The sequence below is a fragment of the Adiantum capillus-veneris genome, chromosome 21 (genome assembly GCF_014529385.1).
Source record: "Adiantum capillus-veneris isolate H3 chromosome 21, ASM1452938v2, whole genome shotgun sequence".
Lineage (NCBI taxonomy): Eukaryota > Viridiplantae > Streptophyta > Polypodiopsida > Polypodiales > Pteridaceae > Adiantum > Adiantum capillus-veneris.
This window is the reverse complement of record NC_140951.1, coordinates 125,620,823-125,645,403: the sequence shown is the minus strand read 5'-3', so window position 1 is coordinate 125,645,403 and position 24,581 is coordinate 125,620,823. Positions and strand designations below refer to the sequence as shown.

The 24,581-nt window shown below is 45.3% G+C and overlaps 1 protein-coding gene across 2 annotated transcripts in view; it reads right to left on the bottom strand.

The window, feature by feature from the left end:
* Positions 1 to 22,160, bottom strand: part of LOC147431679 (uncharacterized) — a 95,212-nt gene extending 73,052 nt beyond the window's left edge. For both annotated transcript variants that reach the window (XM_086494191.1, XM_086494192.1), the window contains exon 1: positions 22,002 to 22,160. In XM_086494191.1, coding sequence (XP_086350317.1) covers positions 22,002 to 22,070 — 69 coding nt within the window. In that variant the 5' untranslated portion in view covers positions 22,071 to 22,160. The remainder of the gene's footprint in view (positions 1 to 22,001) is intronic.
* Positions 22,161 to 24,581: the final 2,421 nt, after the last annotated feature.

The window sequence follows — 24,581 nt, the reverse complement described above, 5'->3', positions numbered from 1 at the left end:
CATTGTTTTCATTAACTAAGTGAGTTTTTAAAGTTTGAACAGGTTCACACTTTATTTTATGAAGTGGCCGGTCACTTAAACCGGTCACTTTTAAGTGACCAGGCTTTTATTAATAAAATAAAGCAAGCAAGGCTCTTATAAAAAAAAAGCCAGCGCTAAAACCTACGCAGGGGGCTGAAATTGCGATCTCTCTCTCTCCTCTCTCTAGGAGCGCAAGGCTCTGCTTTTTGGGCCTCTATTCCAGCCGGGTGCATGACCTTATAAAAGGGTAAGCCAACGTTCCAGTTTTCAGCGAGCGGGAAGCAGCAGGAAGTGCTAGCGCTGGGATTCTAGAGTAGAGGCTGGCGACGGAAATTGCAAGTGCTCGCGTGACGACTGAGTACGGGGGTCGATTCTCCGAAAAAGGAGCGACAGGTATAAGGTGTTGATACGCATTGAGAATTGTTGCTTTGTGTGGTTTGTTTTGCAGGAATCTCCCGTCTTACGAGAAAGTCCCTCACGGGAAGTACGGCTTCACACCTAAGTCCCTTACGGGAAAGTACGGCTTCGCGCCTAGGTCCCTTACGGGAAGGAACGGCCTTGTGCCCAAGCCCTTTACGGGAAAGCACGACCTACGGGTCTAAGATTACAGAACGGAGTGGTTTCCTCGGGTTCTCGTGCTTGTATAAGAATTCTCCCTGAATAAAAGAATACTCTTAACGAGGGGGGACCAGCCCATCTTCTGGTCCCCAATACTGTGTCGATCTTCTCCCTTCTCTCCCTTTTGCAAAGTATTTTATTTTCAAATTTCTAAGTGCTCGTATACGCTCCCGTTTTGTGACAGTGGTATCAGAGCTCGGACTCCTCTCTTTTTCTGCAAAGAAGGACGATTCTGGGAAGAACGGGAAGAACCATGTCGAGCCAAGGGAGAAGCGTTGAAGAGGAGCTTCAACAAGTGCAAGCTCAGCTTGCGGAGTTGCAACAAATCTTACTGTTGCCAGACGTCCAAAAGCTTTTGGGCGGAATGAAAAAAACGAATGGAACTGATGCAGCCAAGCATCCAGACAACACTGTTGGCGTGAGACCACAGGAGGAAAGAGAAGAAGAACGTGTCGAGGTGCACAAAGGATCTTCGGATTGGAATGAACGGCCTACTCCAAGGAAAGGCCAGGAAAAAGCACTCTCTTTGCTAGACGAGAGCAAGGACATCTCTATCTCGTCTCCATCTTACTCTCCTGATTATACTTCTACTTCTCGATCATCTCGACAGAAGAAGGAAGCCGCTACTACTACTACCTTACATCAACCTAAAGATAAGCCTCGATTCAAGAAGCATGGTCGCAAGTCTCAACATCGCATGAGAGTCTTCAAATCGGGCAACAAGGACATCAAGTTCGAAACCTACAACGGACGGAGAGACATCTCCAAAGCACTGTCCTTCATCAGACAGTTTGAAGTCGCCTTTACCAATGGGCACTTCACAGAAAGATCCAAATTACGCCATGTGGGGATGCACCTCAAGGAAACGGCAAGTAATTGGTGGTTAGCCAAGATTCTGGAAGGTTCTCAGGCCAGAACTTGGGAGAGCTTCAAATCTGAATTTTATGAACAATTTTTTCCACCTGACTTCGAGCAGGACATACGGAAGGAATGGGATTGGCTTGCCCAGAAGGAACATGAAAGAGTAACGACTTATGTGGACAAGTATTGGTCAGTTCTTCTGAAGGTCACTCCCTTCATGAAGATTGCCGACGAGGAAAAGAAACGAAAGTTCGAAGCGGGTCTCCAACCGCAACTTCGAAAGAGTATGAAGGTGAATCCGCATGATACTCTTCACAGGATGATGGAGTCAGCAATCATTGCTGAGGATTTGCACTCAACTGGGACGCCCAGAAAGATGGAGCATAGCACTTACCGTGCAAGACAAAGAGGGGTCTACGATGACCAAGGGGACCAAGGAAGAAAACGTCCTCCATCTAGGGACGATGATCATTCTAAGAAGCCAAAGGGCACTAGCAAGCGAACTAAGTATCTTTCTCCTACTCAACTTCAAACTTTCAGAGAGGAAGGAAGATGCTTCTACTGTGGCGAGAAAGGACATATGAAACCGGATTGCCCGCTAAAGCAGCAACGGCAAGAACAAGCCTCTACGAGGCAAGAGAAAGCGAGAAGGGAACCCGCGCCGCCAAGCTCGAACTCAATCCCCGATGTTCAAGGAAACACAAAAATGGAGAAAGGGAAGCGTCAACTTCTGAAGGGCTGGGGGTCTTTGAACAACCAGCGAGTACTGATACTTTATGATCCAGGATCCACGGATAACTTCATCTCCCTGGATACTGCAGAACGTTTGTGCCTCACACCGGCTCAGCTTGGCACACCGGTTACATCCGGATCGGCATTCGAGGGGTTGACAACCAATGCAACTCCCGTGCAAGGACAGCTCAATCTTCGGATTGGCGAGTACAAGGACCACGAATCATTTTTGATGGCACCCATCGAGGGATGTGATATCATCTTGGGTATGCCATGGCACTTCCACATGACACCTATTCCCGATTATGTGGACAAGACCCTCACTTTTGATCATGGGGGTAAGAAAATAAAGATTCATGCTGATGCAGGAGATTGGCAGTTCCCAATTGTAAGCCATATCTCCATTAAGAAAAAAATGAAGAAGTGTGTTTCTGCTTACTTGATTTTTGCAAAGGATAAACTAGTAGGGACTCTCTCTCTAGTCTGGAAATTAAGCGTCTTCAATTTATTGAAAAGTACAAGGATTGTTTCACGGAAACACTTCCTAATGAACTCCCTCCGGTACGCCCGGAAGATCACCGCATAGATCTCATACCAGGTAGCTCGCCTCCCAATCAACCCCCTTATCGGGTGAGTCTTGCTCCGCAAGAGGAAATTCTGAAGCAAGGCAACGAGCTTCTAGAGAAAGGGTTAGTACGACCAAGTGCTTCACCCTACTGCTCTCCAATTCTACTCGTGCAGAAGAAAGATGGCACGTTTCGAATGTGCATAGACTATAGGTCTTTGAACAAGATCACAGTCAAGAATCGCTTTCCGATCCCTCGGATTGATGATATACTTGATAAGTTGCAGGGTGCAAGTGTCTTTAGTCGCATAGACTTAAAGAGTGGGTATCATCAGATACGGATCGCCCCTGAGGATGTCCATAAGACTGCTTTCCGCACAACCTTTGGACTATATGAATTTTTGGTAATGCCTTTCGGCTTGACCAATGCTCCTGCGACGTTCAATCGCATGATGGACCGCATTTTCAGCCCGTATCGAGCTTTTACGGGAGTATTCTTTGACGACATACTCATCTTCTCTAACTCAGAAGAGGAACGTCGGAAGCACTTGGACTTAGTGTTTCAAGAATTGCGAAAGCATGAGTTGCATGTGAATGCAAAGAAGAGCGAGTTCTTTCTCTCTGAGATACACTATCTCGGCCACATAGTCTCCCACAATCAAGTGAGTATGGATCCTGTCAAGATCCGAGTGGTAGAAGATTGGCCTATTCCCACTACGGTACATGATGTACGTAGCTTTCTGGGATTATGTTCATATTATCGAAGGTTTGTCCGAGGATTTGCTCATGTAGCAAGACCACTTCATGATTTGACAAAGAAGAAGATTCCTTTCAGATGGGGATCGAGACAACAAGGAGCTTTTGACCAGCTCAAGTACTTGCTAAGCCATGGACCTATTTTGATAGTGCCTGACTTAAGGAAACCATTTGAGGTTCACTGCGATGCTTCAGGTGATTGCATCGGAGCAGTGTTAAACCAAGAAGGCCATGCAGTGGCTTATGAAAGCAGACGGCTTAAGGATGCAGAGTTGCATGCATCAATCTACGAAAAGGAACTCACAGCTGTGATTCACGTCTTATCCAACTGGAAGCACTATCTTCTAGGAGCGGATTTTGTGATCAAGACTGATAACCAGAGTTGCGATATTTTCTTACGCAGAGGAAACTATCTGAGAAGCAAATGAGATGGGCAAACTTTTTGTCTATGTTTCAATTCCAGATCCTTCACACGGCTAGGAGTAAGAATGTAGTCGCAGACGCATTGTCTAGGCGGCCAAGGGTGAACGCTATCACTTCGGTGTATCACCAAGAATTAGAAGCACTACCGGATTTATATCCGAATGATCCAGACTTCTCCACCATCTGGGGAAAGCTACATCGTGGAGAGAATGAGTTTCCCTATTCCATTCGGGACGGTTATCTCTACCACCATCAGGCCGTATGTGTGGCGGAACCATTAAGAAAGAAGATCATGGATGAAGCACACGCTTCGCCTTATGCGGGTCATCGGGGTATTCTCCCTACGACCTTAGCAATGGAAAGATATTTCTTTTGGCCTAGCCTTAAAGCAGACATTGATAAGTATGTCAGGGAATGTTTGGTTTGCCAAACAGTGAAGTATGATCGGCATAGGACGCCTGGGTTGCTACAACTTTTGCCTGTGCCTAATGAACCTTGGGAAAGTATTGCCATGGACTTCATCATGGACCTCCCTAGAACTCAGTCTGGAAATGACGCGATCTGGACCATTGTGGACAGGTTTAGCAAGCAAGCACACTTTATACCAGTCAAGAAAACGATCAAAGCAGATCATATGGCTAGGGTCTTCCTGGCACAGATCTTTAAGCATCATGGAATGCCTAAGTCTATTGTGAGTGATCGAGATCCTCGCATGACACGAAATTTTTGGCGTGCCTTGATGGATAATCTTGGTACAAAGCTGAATTTTTCATCTGCCTACCATCCTCAAACGGACGGGCAAAGTGAGATAGCCAATTCCACAGTATTAGATATGTTAAAAGCTTATGTGTCAGACCAGCAATCTGACTGGGAGAAATATTTGCCTCTTGTCGAGTATGCGTATAACAATACCATACACTCATCGACAGGGAAAGCACCTTTTGAGATTCTCTATGGTAAGCCTTTGCTTCCACCGATCCTTTTAACTAAGGATAAGATCTTTGCAGCAGATGAATTTGTCCGGCACTTGGACACAGCCTACGGACAAGTTAGGAGAGCTATTCTACGCTCTCAGGAAAAGCATAAGAAAGCTACAGACAAGCACAGAAGGAATCTAGACTTAACAGTCGGACAGTTAGTCTTACTCAAGTTTGAGAAGGCAAGACTTAAGAAACGAGCGTCCCATAAGGGGAAAGTGGTAAAACTTTCTACCCATTATTATGGGCCGTTTAAGATCATTGAGCGAGTGAATGATGTCGCTTTCCGATTAGAGCTACCGCCTAATTGGAAGATCCATAATGCTTTCCATGTCAATTTACTCCGGCCCTATGTGGGACCGCCTCCAAGCCAGCCTAGTGCTGAGGAACCTCCTGAGGTTGAGGAAATAGAAGAAATACTCCAACCGGAGCAGATAGTAAGTCATCAGGAGCGGTCTCTCAAATCCGGAAAGATAACACGGAAGTATTTGGTTAAGTTTAAGAACTATTCGAATCTAGATGCTCAGTGGATGACGCAAGAGGAATTAGCAGCTTATCCCGAGATATTGGAGGTATATGTCCAAGCACTACAATTGAGGTCAACTGTTTAGAAGCCAGAGGGATGTTGCTAAGTGGACTATTTTCTTATTTTTAATGAATAAATCTCTTTCTTAGGATATTTTATTATGTGCACTAAGAACTGTTAAAAAGATTGTAGCTATAGGAACTACCATCAGGAACGGACAACTCTGATGTGTCATGCATACTCTTTACTTGTTTGGATTGGCAGCACGTCTCAAAGTTAACTTTTGCAAATCCAAGCTATTGCCTCTAAAAGAGTGTGACTGGCATAAGATATGGTGGCCTGAAGAGATTGTTCCTCCCCATGTTCTGGTTCACCATTTGGGTTATCCGCTGGGTTGGAATGTATCGGCTATGAAGAAAATGGATTGGGTGCTCCAACGTCTACATTCCAAGTTGAATTATTGGAAATTGTCCACGTGGCTGCTTCATGTGCGTCTCAGGATTGTCCAATGCATCCTTTGTGGCTTATGTGCAGTTTTACTTGGCTTTGTTATCCTGGCCTCGGTTGCGCTTGCAGTCTCTCATGTCCAATATTTAAGAACATTTTTGGCGGACCTCGTCTACCAAGAGGGGCATTCGGCTTCTATCTATGGAAAAGCTCTGTTCTCCCAAGCGGCTTGGAGGGTTGAATATTTTGGACTTGAGATGTCATCTTCTGGCTCGGAAAGCTAAGTTGTTGCCAGTTTTGGTGGAGCAGCAGCAACCCTGGGCTCTCATGGTCACACATTTATGGGCGCAAATTGTCACCCCTTCTTTTGGTCATTGGAAACTGACTTATTGGGATGTTGTTTTTGGGAAGCTTGAAGGACACATTCCTGGATGTCCCTTTACTTCTTCTCTAATTGTTGATTGGAAGGTTGTCAATTCGCATTTGGCTTGGGATGGTCGACAATCCTCTGGGGGTAACTCTCTTCGCTTGGAGAGTCTGCATTGGAGCAGGGTTTTTGCTTCGACTTTGGTTCAACGGTCTCCTTGCCAAGCGTATTTTCTTTCCCAAAAAGGAATCTGTCAGGTGCATCAGGTGGTTGATGACTCGGGTTATGTTCTTTCTTTCGCTGATGTCGTCTCCGCTTTCTGTTGGGTCTTCACTATTCTCCTCTCTGGCGGGAGATTCAAAACATGCTTGCTGCTCATTCGCCCATTCCTCCTCTAGATGAAGACTCTTGCTTCTCTGATTGGAATCTGGCTACTACTAGATTGGACTGCATCTCAGCTGCCGTGTCTATGCCATTCTTCAGTCTGATGTATGGATTGTGCATCGGGGTAATCAGCTTTGGTCGCTTTCAGAGTCATCCTTGTGGTGGCAACACACATTGTCTCGTATTTGGCAGAGTCATCTGTCTTTGAAGGAACGTTTTTTTTTGTGGCGGTGCTTGGTAGGAGCTCTACCTGTTGGCAGTGTGTTGCATGCTCGGCATATTGCGCCTTCCCGCTGCCCCAGATACCTTGAAGTTGACGAGACCGTGCCACACTTACTGTGGTGTTGTCGTCACTCCAGAGCCTTCATTCGGCAAGTGACAATTGCTCTTCGGCTGCGTTTTCCTTCCGGCTCTTTTTGCAGACGATTTTGGCTTTTTGGAGTGCTTCAGTCACACCAATCTCAGTTTGCGGTGTTCTTTACCTGGGTCAGATTTTGGACTATGTGGCATCATAGGAACTCCTTAATGTTCCAGGGCACTCTTGTTGACCCCTTTCCGTATTTCAAATTATCTCTTGGTCAAGCACTGCATTTTGCCTATGACGCTGGAGACATCACTCTTGAAACCTATAGGATTTATTTTGATTGTTTCTAGCCTTCGGAGCCTCATAGTGCTCCGTGTTTTGTATCCCTTTCTTTTCGTGGGTTTTCCTCGCTTTGAGGTTTCCCACTTGTAAATTAATCAAAGCAGATTTACAAAAAAAAGTGTGTGTGAGAGAGAGAGAGGTGTGTGTGTGAGATTCATGGTGTGTGTGAGAGTACAGGCTGCAGGTGTGTCGCGTACAGGCAACAGGAGTGTGTCGCGAGCAGGCAGCAGGGGTGTGTCGCGAGCAGTATAAGAAGTGGTTGTCGCGCACAAGCTGCAGTTCTTCCCTGCGCAGCCTCATACTCTTTGCGCTCTCAGCTCAGTGAACCCGTGGCTGCACTCTACCCTCGCCTGCACGCAACTCTTCAAAGCTCACGGGAGCCTCAGCAGCGGGTTGGTTTCAGTTAGGGTTTTCACTCAGTTGCGTGGTGTGTGTGTGTGTGTGTGTGTGTGTGTGTGTGTGTGTGTGTGTGTGTGTGTGTGTGTGTGTGAGCAGCAGGCAGCAGCGAGCTAGGATTTCACCTTCCAATGCAGGTTTTGTAACTCTTTAGGTTTTCAGTTTGATTAAAGTTTTCAAGCAGCAGGTTCTTGTTCAGCCAGCTTGTGTGTGTTTGTTGGTGTCGATAGCAGTCAAATATCAAAAAACCCAAAAAAAAGAGATTGTGTGTGTGCGGGAGCTTCACATGGATTCGGCCAAGCAGTGTATATACAAGCATCGTAAGGCCATGGAATCTTCAAATATGGATGCTTTAAGTCTTATCAAAGAATGTTTGCACTTGGGGATGCACGTCAAGCCTGGGAAGGATCCGCTCCTGTCATGGAAGTGCGCATTCCTATACAGGAGCTTATGGATCCCGTTGCTCAATATGCACTCAACGCGGTGATCCTTTTTTTCCCGGGAAGAATGCCTACGGCTCAGGATGTAGGCCAATGGGTTGATTTCCTGCTCAAGCGGCAAGCAGTCCGAGGGGTTTACTTCGACGTGCGCGGGTTCTATGAAGTTTTGCTGGCCGATATGGATGCTCGGGACGCTTTGCTTGAAATGTCTCCTCTTTTCTTCAATACGCAAATGACTCATGTATTGCCCTGGGCTCTCACCAAGGACTATCAGAGTCTCATTCGTCACAAGTGTCTAGTCTGGTTTGAGGTGGTCGATTTTCCGCGACCTGGCGTCATTTCCCTTCTTTGCTAGCTGCTCAGTTGGGCAAAGTCATTTGCCCTCCGAAGCTGGACGCAAATACCAACCGTTTTTGTATTTTGTGGGACACTGATACCCCCACACCAACAGGTATTTCCATCAATTCTGGGGATGCAGTGGTTGGCAAGTGCCCATTTAAGCTTAAGTGGGGCAAATTTGCAAACTCTTGTTTCCAATGTGGCAAATTCGGTCATATGCAGTCCGAATGTCCAGAACCTAACCTGCAACCACCGCCTTCAGCTATTCCTACTCCTCAACCTCACTCAAATCCGAAATCTTCTGCCGAAGTTCAAACCAAAGGTGCTTCAACCTCCTCTCCGACAACCGGGGTGAATAAAGGCAAGGGGAAACAACTACAATTGCCTGCACTTTCTGCCTCTCCGAATATTAAAGACAAAGGCAAAGAACAGGCTTCAACCTCACAAACTTGGATGCTGCCCAAGAAACCTGTGAAAGCTGCTACAACCCGTATTCCGGCATCTTCTCGTAATTATGTGCCCCCTTTGAAGAATGTTGCTCAGAAAAAGCTCCCTTGTAATGACAACACGTCTTTGGTTGAAGCTTGGGACAAGGTGGTCCACTCTTACAAGGAAGTTGTTACAGGCGAAGCCTCTTCATTGCAAGGTGCTTAGTTCTTCTTGGAAGAGATCCACTTCTCGGACACATTGTGTCAAAGGATGGTGTCCGAATGGATCCTGCGAAGGTGGAAGCAATCAAGACATGGCCAGCTTTAAGAACTGTGCACGAGGTCCGTAACTTCTTAGGCCTATGTTCTTACTACAGAAGATTCATTCGCAACTTTGCAGAGATTGCTTCACCTTTACATGCTCTCCAAAAGAAAGAGGTCACTTTCAGATGGACCCAAAAAGAGATTTCAGCTTTTAATCTCTTAAAGGAAAAGATGACTTCAGATCCAGTCATTGTTTTGCCAGATCTCAGGAAGTCATTTGTGGTCCAGTGTGATACTTGTGGCAGTAGCATTGGTGCAGTGCTAACGCAAGATGGCAGGGTGGTAGCCTATGAGAGCAGAATCTTGCAAGGGCCAGAGATGACCATGGAGGTCTATGAAAAAGAGTTACTAGTTGTGATTCATGCCCTCTTAAGTTGGAAACATTATCTGCTAGGTGCTGATTATGTTGTCCAAACGGATTATCAGACCTTGCGATACTTTCTGACATAGTCAAAGATATCTGAAAAGCATATGCAATGGGCAAACATTCTCTCCATGTTTCACTTCCAAATTGTGCATGTGGAAGGCAAGAAGAATGTTGTGGCTGATGCGTTATCGAGAAAGCCACAAATTTCAACTATGTCAATTCCTTATCATCATGAGCTTGATGACATGAAGGAACAATATGCAAGTGACGAAGATTTTGCAAGGATCTTCGAACAGTTATAGGAAGGACAACGTCACGAGCACTACCTCCTCAGAGATGGTTTTATGATGATCCATGGCAGACTCTGTGTCACTAGGCCATTGCGACATAAGGTCATGGTAGAGAGTCATGTCCCACTGCATGCAGGGCATCCTGGTATAGATGCTACAGTGAAAGCGGTTGAGACATTCTTTTATTGGCCTACCTTGAGAAAAGAAGTGGATGCCTTTGTGCGAGCATGCGTGATTTGCCAAAAGGTCAAGTTTGACAGGCAAAAGGCACCAGGGCTGTTACAGCCATTGCCGATTCCAGATAAACCATGGGAAAGCATAGCTATGGATTTTATCTTTGATCTTCCCAGAACACAGACAAGGAATGATGGTGTTTTCACTTGGTGATTGGGTACTGTTGCGGTTTGAAAAGGCACGCTTAAAGAAGCAAAAAGATAAAGAAAGTCTCTTTACAAAACTTAGTATGCGTTACTATGGGCCTTTTCAAGTAACAGAGAAGATCAGTGACGTCAGTTGTAGGCTGAAATTGCCTGAGAACTGGAAGATTCACAATGCTTTTCACGTGAGTCTTCTCAGACCACTTTTTGGGGATGTGCCAAAGGATATGCCAGTTGAAGAGCAGCCAGAAGTTGAAGAGCTTGATGAAATTTTGGTCCCAGAACACATCATGGCACACAAGTAAAGAAAAGTCAAAGGCAAGGTTACAAGGCGGTATTTGGTGAAGTTCAAGAATTATCCACCTATGGATGCAAAGTGGATGGAAGAGAGTGAACTGTTAGAGTCACCAAATATATTACAGCTATACCTTGAAGCCTTTGGTTTACCACCTACGTATTCTCCAACTCAAGAAGAGCAAAGGTCAAAAGGAAAGAGACCTGCGCTAGAGGGGGGGTGATCCAGGAGCTAGCACTTCTCATGTATCTATGGATTTAGTGCAATAGAAGTATACCCTGCTTGGCAATTGCCCTTGGGGAATAAAAGTTTTGTCCAAAAGTCTGTTCAGTGCTATAGAAGTAAGTATGTCTTGTCAGTTGTCAAGAGTACAGTAATTGCTTCTAATGAGTACAGGTTGACGCATGTTTAAATTGCTTGTTTATTATGCTTGAAAGGATTCAAAGTGTACTAAAAGTTATGGACTCTATGAAAGCTAATGGCACAGTGTGAAAGCTATCCACTATGTCAATAGAATAGTCTCACAGGTAGACCATACATGAGTTATCAAGTGTTGATTACACAAGAGTGTTAACTACGAGTGTATGTCTCGTACCATGTCGACCAGGTGTGTACACATGAAAAGGTCGACAGCCGTGATACGGTGTCCACGAAGTGTTGTACACACTAATAGATTGATATTCATGCAAACGAGGACGTTCGCGATTTCAAGAGGGAGGTATGTCACGAGTCTCTGGCAACTTTAATTGTTGATTTCTTTTTGGGGAAATTTTATTTGACTTGTTTTAAAGCACCCCTCTGGAAATGCCAATGCCCTAGTTGCATGGTGTGAGGCGGACAGTGAGAGTCTGGGCTAGACGGCCATTGAGCACTGAAGATGGGCAAATGGACTCAGGTTAGCCACGATGGGGCTACGAGTGTAAATCACCTGATAGCTGGCCGACATTGCATTTTCCGATGTGGTTCCAGTGGTGATTGATGGTCAGACGAGTGTGAGTGTCGTGGAAGGATCTCCTAAAATTTAGGGAACTGCTATTTTGGGCCCTGAAATGTGTTCGTGTCATTAGCGCTGGAATGACAAGGGGACATTTTATTGCTCTGTTGCCAAGTCAATTGACGCACCAGTTGAGATATTTTTAGCCAAGTTGGCCAAAGTCGAAAACTGGGCAAGGTGTCACTCAGTGAGCACTTCTACCACTCTAGGCGAGTCTACAAGAGAGAGGGGGCGCCATTTTCAGTTGTAGGCGGATTGCAATAGGTTGCAAGAGCTATGGAGTGCTTCCTTTCCCTCTTATGTACAGTGCGGTGCCAGGAGTGATGCCCTGCACGCTATGCACTGCCCTCTCTCTCCCCTACGAGCAGTTATGTTATGCCCCACTAGTGGGCTTCTCATTTGACCAATGTACAGTTGTGTGGGTTCATGCACGATTGCCGAGGCAAGAGCCTCTTGCAGGTACATGTGAATTCGGGGAGGTTTCATGTGCGAAATCTCGTCCGATTCAAAGGGCAACTAGCACTAGTACTTGCTACGGAAATCTCGTCCGATTCAAAGGGCAAGTAGCACTAGGACTTGCCCGAAACAGGGAATTACAGCCTGCTGTGTATTTTTGCAGGTTTAGGGTTCCGGCCCTAAACGGTCACAAATACCCCAGGAGGTTCGGGGACGCGAGGGGACCGCTGTATAGGTGATCTGGCGCATTTTCAGGGCAGAAAACAGAGAATTCAGTGTGCTGCAGATTCTCGCCAGGTTTTGCAAAGAGTCCGTATGCGTCGGCAAAGTCATCTATCGCGAGGGGATACTGATTGTGGAGTGACCTAGTGCAGTTATGCTGCCGAAATCGGGCCAGAACAGATGAAATTCAGCCCAAATTGTGCGGGGCAGCTTGTAGGAAATCACAAGTTTTATTCCCTCTGTTAAAGAATAAAGAAATACGGAAAGGGGCGCCAACCTTTGGGGCCTACAGGTGTCGCTGTCTACTTGGGAGCATTCTAGCTTCCTGACCGTGCTATTTGTCTTGAAGTGTAATTTCAGTCTCAGTTACAAGTTCCTTTTAAGTCATTGCTTTGTCTCGTAAAGTCAAGTGTTGAAGGATCGGGTGAAAGCTAACGTCTACTGCCCTAAGGGCCGGTTTCAATATTTGCCACTTCTTGTAGTATTACTGCATTACTAGAGACTTCCTTCGCCGTGTTTCAGCCTGTATGCGGCTCTGCTATCCTGGGGTTGTTTTTCACAAAAGGTTCTGGGTATTTTCTCATCGACACTACAGCGTTTTGCAGTCTTCTTTATGTGGGTTTGATATTGGGCTTATTGGACCCTGTGGAGTCAGTGTAATGCTTACATGTTTCATCGTACTCATGGAGACCCGTTCCCACTCTTCAAGCTTTCCCTTAGGCAATCGTTACGGTTTGCTTTGGAAGTTGGTGATATCACCATAAAGATGCATCGGCTTTCCTATGAATGTTTCTAGCTACTCTGTACAGCTGAGTAGTTCTATGTTCTTCCCATTGTACATTACCCTTTCGGTGGGTTTTCCTCGCTTTGAGGTTTCCCACTAGTAAATTAATCAAATAGATTTACAACAAAAAAAAAGTGTGTGGTGTGCGTGTGTGTGAGAGAGGGAAAATCTGACACGCTCTGTATCCGACGCGCGCGCCCTGTCTTGGTGCGACCTCCACGCTACTGACCTCCAACGCGAACTCAATCTCTACGTGGACTGTGCCCTGTGTGGCCTATGTAATTGCGGGACCTGCATCAGCCAGCTCATTGTACAGCACCTGCCCACCGTCTGTTGTTGCTGGTCTACTTCAGAGTGTGTGTGTGTGTGTGTGTGTGTGTGTGTGTGTGTGTGTGTGTGTGTGTGTGTGTGTGTGTGTGTGTGTGAGGAGAGCAGTTCAAGTTTGGCGCTTACTGCAGCACAGACAGTGTTCGATTATCACTTTGCTTAGGTGCAGTTCATATTCAGTAAATAGACAGAACTTTTTCGGATACAGCAGTGTACAAAATTTGTTTTTTTGGCTTCCATTATCGCTTTGCTTAGGTGCAGTTCATATTCAGTAAATTCAGTAAATAGACAGAGAACTTTTTCAGATACAACAGTGTACAAAATCTTTTTTTTTGGTTTCCAGTAGTCACCAGTACAAAACATTGAGCTCTCAGTGTATGTCCGATTCAGTTGTGCCCTTTATTAGCTCATACAAAGACAGAAAACAGATGGCACCTGAGTCTTCGGAAATGGGTGAAATCCGAGCTTGTTTGTCAGAAGATTTTGAAGGTGCTCGAAACGCTTGGGAGGGGCAGGAACCCGCTACTGAAGTGCTCATTCATGTTCAAGCTTTGATGGACCCAGTGGCGCAATATACTTTAAATGCAGTTATTCGGTTCTTCCCGGGCAAGATGCCTACCGCACAAGATGTGGGTCAGTGGGTAGACTTTCTTCTTAAACGCCAAGCAGTTCGAGGTGTTTACTTAGGTGCCAGAGGATTCTATGAAGTTTTGTTGGGAGACACTGATGGACGTAATATGTTGCTTGACTTGTCTCCGTTGTTCTTTGGTACTCAGATGACTCATGTATTGTCGTGGCCCTTACCAAGGACTATCAAAGTCTAATCCGTCATAAGTGCCCGGTATGGGTGAAAATTCTCGATTTCCCATGCACTTGGCATCACTTTCTTCTTGTGCTTGCCTCACATTTGGGGAAAGTAATTTGTCCTCGAAAGCTTGATGCCAATACAAATCGCTTTTGTGTCTTTGGGACACGGATGTTCCCACCCTTGAAGGTATTACTGTCAATTCGGGAGACCCACTCGTTGGGAAACGCCCTTTTAAGCTCAAATGGGAAAAATTTGCAAATTCGTGTTTTCGTTGTGGGAAATTTGGACACATGCAATCTGAATGTTCTGAGCCTATTTTGCAATTCCCTCCTTCAGCTCTTCCTCAACTTGTGGTTTCTACTGAGAGGGAAGTCCCTCATCCCACATCCCAGATCTGCCGCTTTTGCGGCTTGTGCATTGCCTGACGTTTTATCTGTGGATAAAGGCAAGGTCAAACCTTCTGTTTCCCCCAATCCTAAGGGTAAAGGAAAGTCTGTGTCTACTCCTGAAACCAAAAACAAGGGGAAAAAGGTGGACTCAACGGATGGATCTCCTTGGGTGACTCCCAAGAAAACTGTTAAGATGCGTTCGCAGCTCTCCTCTCGTAATTATGTACCTCTTGAAGTGAAATCTGAAACCTCTTCCCTATAATGATATTGCACTCTTGCGGATTCATGGAATAAGGTGGTGCACTCTTACAGAGATGCCGTGGTTCATGGTACTTCTCAATCACTTGCAGGCCTTGTTGCCTCTGAGACGAGCATGCAGAATACTGTGGTTGAGTCACGGGCTGCTGATGTTGATGTGCTTATGGGCACGTCAACTTAGTCCCTCCCTTACTTTGCGTCTGTAGATATGTCTTCAATGCATAGTTGTGTTAAATGAATTTCATATAATGTGCGTGGGTTATGTAACCCTGACAAACGGAGATTAACCTGGCACTATGTACATACATGTATGGCAGACATTGTAGTTTTGCAAGAGCATAATCAGCATGAATATGCTGGGCAATGCTCCTACTTTGCAGGATACTGGATAGCATATGCTGGTTTGGCGGATTTTTCGAGTGTTTTGATTATGGTTAGGCATGAGTTGCAGCCAGTTCTCGCATATAATGATCCAGAGGGTCGTTGATGGTGGTACAATGTACAATCAATGGTCAGATTTATGAATTTGGTGGTGTCTATGCGTATACAGCCTTGGGACAACGAGCTACTTTGTGGCATGAGGTATATTCTTATCCATGGCTTTCCAATGCCCTGCTTTGTGGTGATTTTAACAATGCAACCGCTTTATCGGATAATACCACAAGACATCCCCACATGTTGGGCATAGAATTGCAGGCTTGGACAAATCTTGTTGCATGCACACAGATGTTGACTTGTGGACCCTCTTGCATCCTAATGTTTCGGGGTACACATTTCATAATGCCTTTTCTACATACCGTGCAAGATTACATCGGTGGTATGTCCTCGGCATGCAACAATTTGATGAGTTTGTATGCAAAATGCGCATAGACCATTCTTTGCTTTTATCTGATCATACTCCTGTTGTGATGCTGTTGCGCTATGGGCAACTACACTCTAATAAGCCTCTTTCTAAAAAACGTCTAATGCCTTTTCTACATACCGTGCAAGATTACATCGGTGGTATGTCCTCGGCATGCAACAATTTGATGAGTTTGTATGCAAAATGCGCATAGACCATTCTTTGCTTCTATCTGATCATACTCCTCTTGTGATGTTGTTGCGCTATGGGCAACTACACTCTACTAAGCCTCTTTCTAAAAAACGTCTGCTGCACATCAACAATGCTTATATTTCGCATGAGGCATTCCGCGAGATGATTTATGATGCTATTCCCCCCTTGGTTGCTCAAATGTATCTTGATCCTGATGTTGCTTGGGTTCGCTTTGTTGTACGAGTACAAAGTGTAATTCAGGACTATGGTAAGCAGTACATGTTTCAATTACGCGGCGATGTTGAGGAGGCCAAACATATGTATCAACAATTCCAACTCTTAGTTGACGCACGTTTGTTGTCAGAAAGTGAATTGACAACCCTTTGTCAGACTCGAGTGAGTTTGCAGCATAATGATAAACGAAAATTGGTTAAATGGCAAACTCATGCTCGCCATCGAGCTTTTGTGGACGAGGGATGTGCCTCGAAACAGTTTTTTAAGCACTTGCATCATTCAAGGGCTTCTCAAACTATTAAGCGGGTTATGTTCCGACTGGGAGCCTGGACAACCTCAAAGCGTGAGATTGCGGATGCCATGGTGTCACATTTTAGGAATGTTTTCGCCGCCCCCCCGCGGCATCTGCTTAAGTTATTAATGCACGCAAACTTTTGTTATCTACAGTGCATTCAATTGTCCTGCTTCATGATGCTTTGGCCTTGGAGGCGGATTTTACATAAAATGAATTGCACTCGGCATTGTTTGCTCTTGGCACATGGCGTTCACCTGGTTGGGACGGGCTCACTGTGGAATTTTTATCTCCTTTTGGGAGCCTCTGAAAGAACCTTTGCTTTACATGATGAACATTCCATGGGCAAAGCAGTGTTTGCCGATGTCTTGGCAAGAGGGTTTGTTGAAGTTATTGCCCAAACAAGCGCTTTGTGAGCGGTTCTCGCATTGGCGGCCGATAACCCTTATGCCGGTTATTTATAAAATCTAGGCTAAAATCATTGTGAACCGTATCAAGGAACCTCTTATGGCGGGTATCCATTCTGCGCAGTATGGCTTTATTCCTCGTCGCCAGATTTTGGATAATTTGGCTAATGTTTTGATTGGAACGGAATATGCAAAGTATACCCAGTAGGATGTATTTGTGATGCAAGTAGACACTGAAAAGGCTTTCGATACTGTTCAATGGGATTTCACTGCTGCCACGATGCACACCCTTGGATTTGGTCCTAAGATGGTCAATGTTGTATACTTCTTGTATGCTCGCGGTACATCTTCAGGTCTCGTTGACTGGGAGCTGACAGAACCTTGGCCTCTTGGATGCTCTGTGAGACAGGGTTGCCCACTTAGCGCCTTGTATGCCATTGCCACCCGCCCCTTGTTGTGCTGTATTTGGATCATTTGATTTCGCTCTGTCGTCTTCTTTGGCTGCAATTACCGAATGGCAAAGACTACACAGGGCAGGCCTATGCTGACAATTCATTGTTCATGTCTCACAATAACCAGGATGATGTGCGTGAAATTATGCAGGCATTGGATACATTTGGCCTGGCAGCAGGCCTTAAGGTTAACTTTCACAAATCCAAACTCTTGCCTCTGGATGTTTTTGACTGGCATCATCTTCTGTGGCCTGGTGAGATTCTTGATCCGCATGTGGTGGTCAGGCACTTAGATACCCTATCGGTTGGCAAGTAACCAATACACAGCAAATTGATTGGGTTATGCAACGATTGAAAGTCAAATGTCACTATTGGAAACTGTCTACGTGGCCGCTACATGTTCGACTTTGTATTGTGCAAAGTATCATGATGGCATATGTTCAATTTTACTTGCCGTTGTTGCACTGGCCTTTGCTCTCGTTTCTCATTGCTTATGTCTAATATTGTATCTCACTTGTGGTGCACTAGTTCTCGTAAGAAAGGCCTCCGTTTGTTAGCAATGCAGAAACTTTGCACTCCGAAGCATCTTGGGGGGCTGAATATTTTGGACCTTCGACACCATGCATTGGCAAGGAAGGCTATGTTATTACCTACTCTTGTGCAGCAATCTCAGCCATGGACGGTTATGGTTGCTGATCTATGTCGGCACGCTACCACTCCCGCTTTTGGTCATAGGCAAACTTCCCTTTGGGAGATTGTGTTTGGCAAGATGGATGGTTATGTTCCCGGTTGCTTATTCACCTCTGCCTTGCTCTCCACTTGGAGAGATGTTACGGATCATCTCTACTAGAATGGCAGGCAGAAAGCAGATGGGAATTCCTTGCGTTTGGAAAGCATTCATTGGAGTAAGGTGTTCTCTCTTACCCTGGTTGATCAATCCTCTCTGGTCGTGGCGTATGCACAGTGGATGATGTGGTGGATTCATCTCGGAATTTGTTTACTTTTTCTCAGGCAGCAACACGCTTTGGGTTGGGCATGCATTATCGTCGGATTTGGAGTCTGCTTCAGCATATGCTGGCTGATTTCCTCCCTATTCCACCGTTGGCAAGTGGTTGTCGCATGCAGGATTGGACTTTATGGGACACTCCTATGGATGCGATTTCTGCCCAACATATCTATGCTTCTCTTGTGCAAGACTCTTGGCTGGCTGATCACTGTAATGCGCTCTAGGCTTTGCAGAAATCTGAACGATGGTGGAGACAGGCTCTCACTGCGATTTGGAAGTCTCACTTGCCTCTTAAGGATCGTCTATTTCTTTGGCATTGTTTGTTGGGAGTTCTTTCAGTTGGAACTCTCCTTGCAACGCGTCACATTAGCTCCTCTTGTTGTGCCAGCTGCTCCGTTGTTGATGAGAATGCCAGACATCTGCTATGGGATTGTCGCTGCACCAGGACATTCCTTCGATGCGTTTCTGCTTGTATGAATCTTCGATTTCCCTCGATGGTTTTCCACAAACGTTTCTAGCTTTTTGGCATTCTTCCGACTTCCCTCCGACGTTTTGCCATCTTTTTAGCACGCGTCAGATTTTGGTCATTGTGGTCTCTATGGCACCATCGCAATCTCCGTATGTTTCACAGTCGTGAGATGGATCCTTTTCCATCCTTCAAGATTTCGTTGAGGCAATCATTACATTTTGCCTTTGACATTGGGGACATAACCCTAGAAATCTTGCAACTCTTCTATGTTTGCTTTTAGCGATTTTACATCACATAACACAGCTGTGTTCTCTCCCTTGTATCTGCTCCTTTTGGTGGGTTTTCCTTGCTTTGAGGTTTCCCTCTGTAAATTAATCAAATCAGATTTACAAAAAAGTGTGTGTGTGTGTGTGTGTGTAGATACATATATACACGTACGTGTACATATGTACGTATACGTACGTGTACGTATGTACGTATACGTACGTGTACATATGTACGTATACGTACGTGTATATACGTATGTACACATACGTACATACATACATATGTGTGTGTGTGTGTATATATATATATATATATATATATATATATATATATATATATACACACAATAGCCAACTCCAAATCTCCAAGGTTGTACACAATGGCGCATCCAAGCAAAAAAGACATCACCACCGCAAAAAGACTCGGCACCAAAAATCCGGGAGAGTGAGAGCCTCTAGCCATCCCTGGCAATAATCAACAGGGCTATGATGTTGTTCAACGTGCAAGCAGAAGTAGTATATGGTGCAAATCTGAAGGCGAGGCAAAAAACTGCCCAACACACCCACCAACCTACACCGACCAAACCAATTCCAAATCTAAATCACCCATCAACTAGGAGGAAAAAAAATCAAAGAACAAGCAGTAAACAGGCAAACAAGCAAACATACAAGTACACACACATCAGCCACAAGCACAAACACATCAGCCACAAGCACTCATGCTTAAAACTCACCACAAGCACAAGCATCACACACAAAAGAATTCAGCCGCATACAAGCAAGCAAGCTAAACAAACAAAAACTAGGAGAATACCTACGTAAAAATAGTAAACAAAATATAAGGGAAGAAACCGTCACACGTAGCACAGGTAACATAAGAGGGGAACGGACATCTTTTGAAGGCGGCCAAGTAGAGTATATACCTTAAGCGGCCACCATAGTCGGAAGTACAATGGATGCTTAAGGTGAGGAGTTGTTCGTCACAGTGGAAAATCAATCCATTGCATCCAGGGCCCACCACGTCTCTCTCTCTCTCTCTCTCTCTCTCTCTCTCTCTCTCTCTCTCTCTCTCTCTCTCTCTCTCTCTCTCTCTCTCTCTATGGCACAAAGTGGCTATATTTTGTGTACAAAGAGATGGCTAGGGATGCTCGAAGGCCTATCACCCAGGGGATGAACAAGATGAGCAGTACAAAAAGTGAGTGCTATGTGTAGATCAGGATGGCAGGTATGAAGAATGCACAATGAACCACTGGGGAGGTACGTAGGGCCATGTGATGTGTCCATGGTCCAAACTGAAAAGAACTGAAGATCTTGCCCATGTCCTAAGAAAACAGTATGTATCCGCTCCCCTAGAGGAGCCCGCTTAAGTATCCCACTAGCTACGAAGAGTATGCAGCAGCTAAGTCCAAATAGCTATCAAAGTGGTCGACGTTCGAGAAGATTGTAGGATATCCACAGGCGTAAAAAATCAATGAAACAAGGTTAAACCATGTTTTTCACGGTCTGGGATCTCTATCAAATGCAAAAGGTGGGAAGATTTGCTCATATTGTGTCATCAACACAGCTAAAAGAATCTCATCTCTATTGGAACTATCCATGGGAAAAGTGTCAGGTGGAATGCCACTATGCTCAACAAGGGATAATGGCAATACAACATCCGAAAAGAGTGGAGCCCCAGTAGTGGAATCTCTGCACCTATCAACCATGGTAGTTGGCGGCACTGCTGACTATATTACCTGTGTCTTCTCTTCTCTGCCTCTCTTCTTCTAGATCTTCACCCCTGGAGTCTCAGCCGGAACTATCTACCATAGAGGACTCCATCAAAGCCTCCTCTCTCCTCTGCTCCTCTGCCTATTGTCTATGTTCATGCACTATGCTACAAGTACATGTTGTGGTCATATGCCCTGAACTCCCACTAGCAAAGCAGTGTCCAAGAAGCCCAATGAAAAATACTCTCTACCAGATATCTCCACCACGTATGGTAGGAAGAGAGATGAAACATGAGAGATCCTTCATGAGAGAGGAGTGACGGTTAACTTCAATGGTTGGGATTCAATCTCAGACGGAGGCTGACCCTCATCAAGGCAATCAATTATAATGTGTCTTCACCCTATAGCAGCTTTTTTCAAACAACTATACAGCAAAAGATGTAACTCTTGCATACCTCAATTAGCACCAACTTTTGTTCCGGAATACCCCCAACTCTTATGAGGAGCTAGCACACTCAATAACATGAGGCTGATACCAGCTTTGGTACTTGCAAGTTGCCATAATAACTTCACGTAGTCTATCCAAAAATTTATCAATACTACGTTGTTCATCAAACTAAAGGGCCCTCAGTTGGATGTCTTTTCTAGGGGAAACAATGCAGCATTTAAAAAGGTCTTGAGTTATGACTAGCCATTGATGAATAACTTCCATTACCTACAACCATTTGTGCTAACGACTTTTATTAAAAAAACATCAAAATCAAAAGTCCTTTCCTCAAACACAAAAAATATTTTTTAATCCCCATTCCTCAAAAGAGGTCCACTTGAGACACTTCCTCACCAAAACTGAGTTCCTTCAAAAGTCGCTCCCAATACGTTTCAGATTCGGGGTGTTTTGCATGGCCCAGTCATAGAAAATAAGTTACAATATTTTCACCCTCGCCTATTCCAATCCTTACACCTTTCATTTGTTAGCTTGAATAGAGACCTCGTTCCTTGATCACATTGATTCAAACCAAAAACGAGCACAGACGAGGTCTCCTTTTTTCAAAACCTTCAGCCTTCTAAGAATTGGCATCTGCTACTTACTTTGGTTCAGGCAGACGTCGAGGAATTACTTACGATAAACCCTGCAGGGGGCTACAGAGATAAGTGTGCAAGGTTAAATATTAACCACTCGTACCTCAGCAGAACCCACCAATGCGGACGCATTACAACCCCCCCTCTCTCTCTCTCTCTCTCTCTCTCTCTCTCTCTCTCTCTCTCTCTCTCTCTCTCTCTCTCGCGCGCGCGCGCGCGCACACACACACACAAACCTGAAGAGGGTACCGAGAGAGGCCTGCCGTGCCAGTCTGCCGGGCAACTACTGGAGGCTGCAGTGCCATGCTCCTGCAGCTGTAACCGAGACTGGAGAATACGCATTGCACTCACGAGTGCGGGTGACGTCCCTTTTTCCTCTTCAAATTATTTTCCATCCACAAATCACGGTGACCAATTGGATGCTGCTGCCACCTAGACCGGTGGGCCTTAATTGAACAACAGGAAGTTCACACGTAATTGAGCTGCTAAGTCCGTTTTGACGTGGCAGCGGAAGTCACTAGTATTTTAGTAGGGTTGCCTTTCCCACAAATCTCCATTCACATTGCTGTACATTCAACTAGAGTGCTTCGTTAGCCGGATTTGTATTGAATCGAAGTGAGTCCGAGGGTAAGAGAAAACAAAAACCTAGAAGAGAAAATTAGAGAGAGAGAGAGAGAGAGAGAGAGAGAGAGAGAGAGCTTGTGCTTTGTTTTCCACAAATCCTATTACCTTGAGTTGACATAGTCCTATTTTGAAAGCTCCACGAATTAAGTGACACTACCGAGAGGATGCCAATCAAGTCCTTTTCATGATTCCTTGATGGCACCACATTTGGCATACATATAAACTAAAGCACTATCAAGCATGCCAACTTTCTTCAATAAACCTTGATTGGAGATCTCATCGGTGAATTTTCTAACCCATGATGATGTCTTGTGTAAGTAAGGCCACAAGGTTGAAAGGTGCAAGCATAGGTGATTTGCATTTGGAGAGAGCTCTTCCCTTCGTCGCATCCACAAATGAAAGCAACACAAAGTTTCCTTGCTCATCAAGAAATTTATGTGCTTTTATTTACCTCCTATTGTGTACCTGTTAAATGCCTTCGAGCAATTTGTCGTATCGACCACAGTGCCTGCATTTGCGAGCATCCTTGAACCTCGAACCATGTCCAATCGTAAGTCAAAGACTTGCTCCAATATTGACGATCATATCATTGCCTTGCCAATACCTTCGTACCGAAAGTGCTCCATATCAAAAGAAAGGCTTTAGCATTGGCAGGTTTCCGGATGTCCTTGAGTTTTTTGGTAGCCTTGCATGCCGCTTGATGGACCCTAGTCGTGGGAGGCAACATTCATGGCAATATGCATATCCCTAGATCCTCGACCCGATAGATATTCCAAACTCGAACAATAATTGCCTGTCCAATGCGGCAGAACTAGATTTTGGATCGAGCTTCATCGTTGCTTTATTGATATTGGCCTTGTACTTGTCAAGATTGCCAAACAAACAGATGCCATGAATGGCTATCGTAAATAATCATGGCGCAGTTTTTTGCAGGCTTTACAAACAGTACTATGGCCTTGATCATAATGCCGCTAGCGTGCCTTGCAGAGGCCTTGTATGCAGCTCCGACTGTTGCGACTGCCGCCACTGTGGGAAAAAGGGCTTAAAATAGAATAGGGTGGCCCAAAATAGGGTGCCCAACTCAAAAATACAAAAATAATGTGAAAACCCCTCATGCAGTCATGGCGGGCCAACTGCGCAGAGAGTCCCGGGGAGGTGATGGACACTGCAGGGCTTCTCACGCCATGGCCATGCGACGAGTTGTCATCCTTGGGACAGGGCGAACCTAGCAAGACCAACACGGCCCAGTTTCATGCAGGTCGACATGCTCATCATCACCCAGCCATGCCCTATATAGACCCTTGGCCTTCTAAATATAGGGACCCCCTTGACTGCATGTCCGTCCTAGCCCTTGGCCGTGCCTGGTCCTACCCTTGGCATGACACTAGAGCTTTCTGGCCCTGCTCTTGTTGTGCGCATCCTCTTGCGAGCAGTGCATTCCAAGAGACGCCATTTCAAGTGATCCTTACACGAGGATATAGAGAGAGATTGCTTTGCATTTGCTAAAAATAGCCTACATCTTTGTGGCCCTGCTCTTAGTGCGCACATCCCACGTTTTGGTGCATTCCAAGGGACAGGTTGATCCGTAAGCACTTTTTGTGCTTTCTCAAGCGTACTACATCTGGCATATATATTGACCAAGGCAGTGCTCACCGAGTGGAGAGGTGGCCTCGCTTTGCATTTGTTCAAAACAGCCCATGACTTTTGTCCATCTTTGCATCTTAGTGCGCACATTTCGGACAGGTTGATCCGTAAGCACTTTTTGTGCTTTCTCAAGCGTACTACATCTGGCATATATATTGACCAAGGCAGTGCTCACCGAGTGGAGAGGTGGCCTCGCTTTGCATTTGTTCAAAACAGCCCATGACTTTTGTCCATCTTTGCATCTTCCAAATTGCGGCACGCCTTCAAGATGCAAGCCTAGGTGATTGCATCTAGAGAGATTCTTGTAGAGAGTTGCGCTCGCTTTGCATCACCTCAAAATATTCTAGAGGTTTCTTGTTCCGCTGATGTTTGGCACATCGCGCAATCAATGCATCCCAAGAGGCGAGTTTCCGGGCGAAAAGATCCTCAAGCGCTTTTTGTGCTTTCTCAAGCGCATCACATTTGGCATATATATCGACCACAACGCTGCCAAGTACGGCATATTTTTTCTTTTCAGCTGCCTCTGACTAACAATATAATTGTGAATT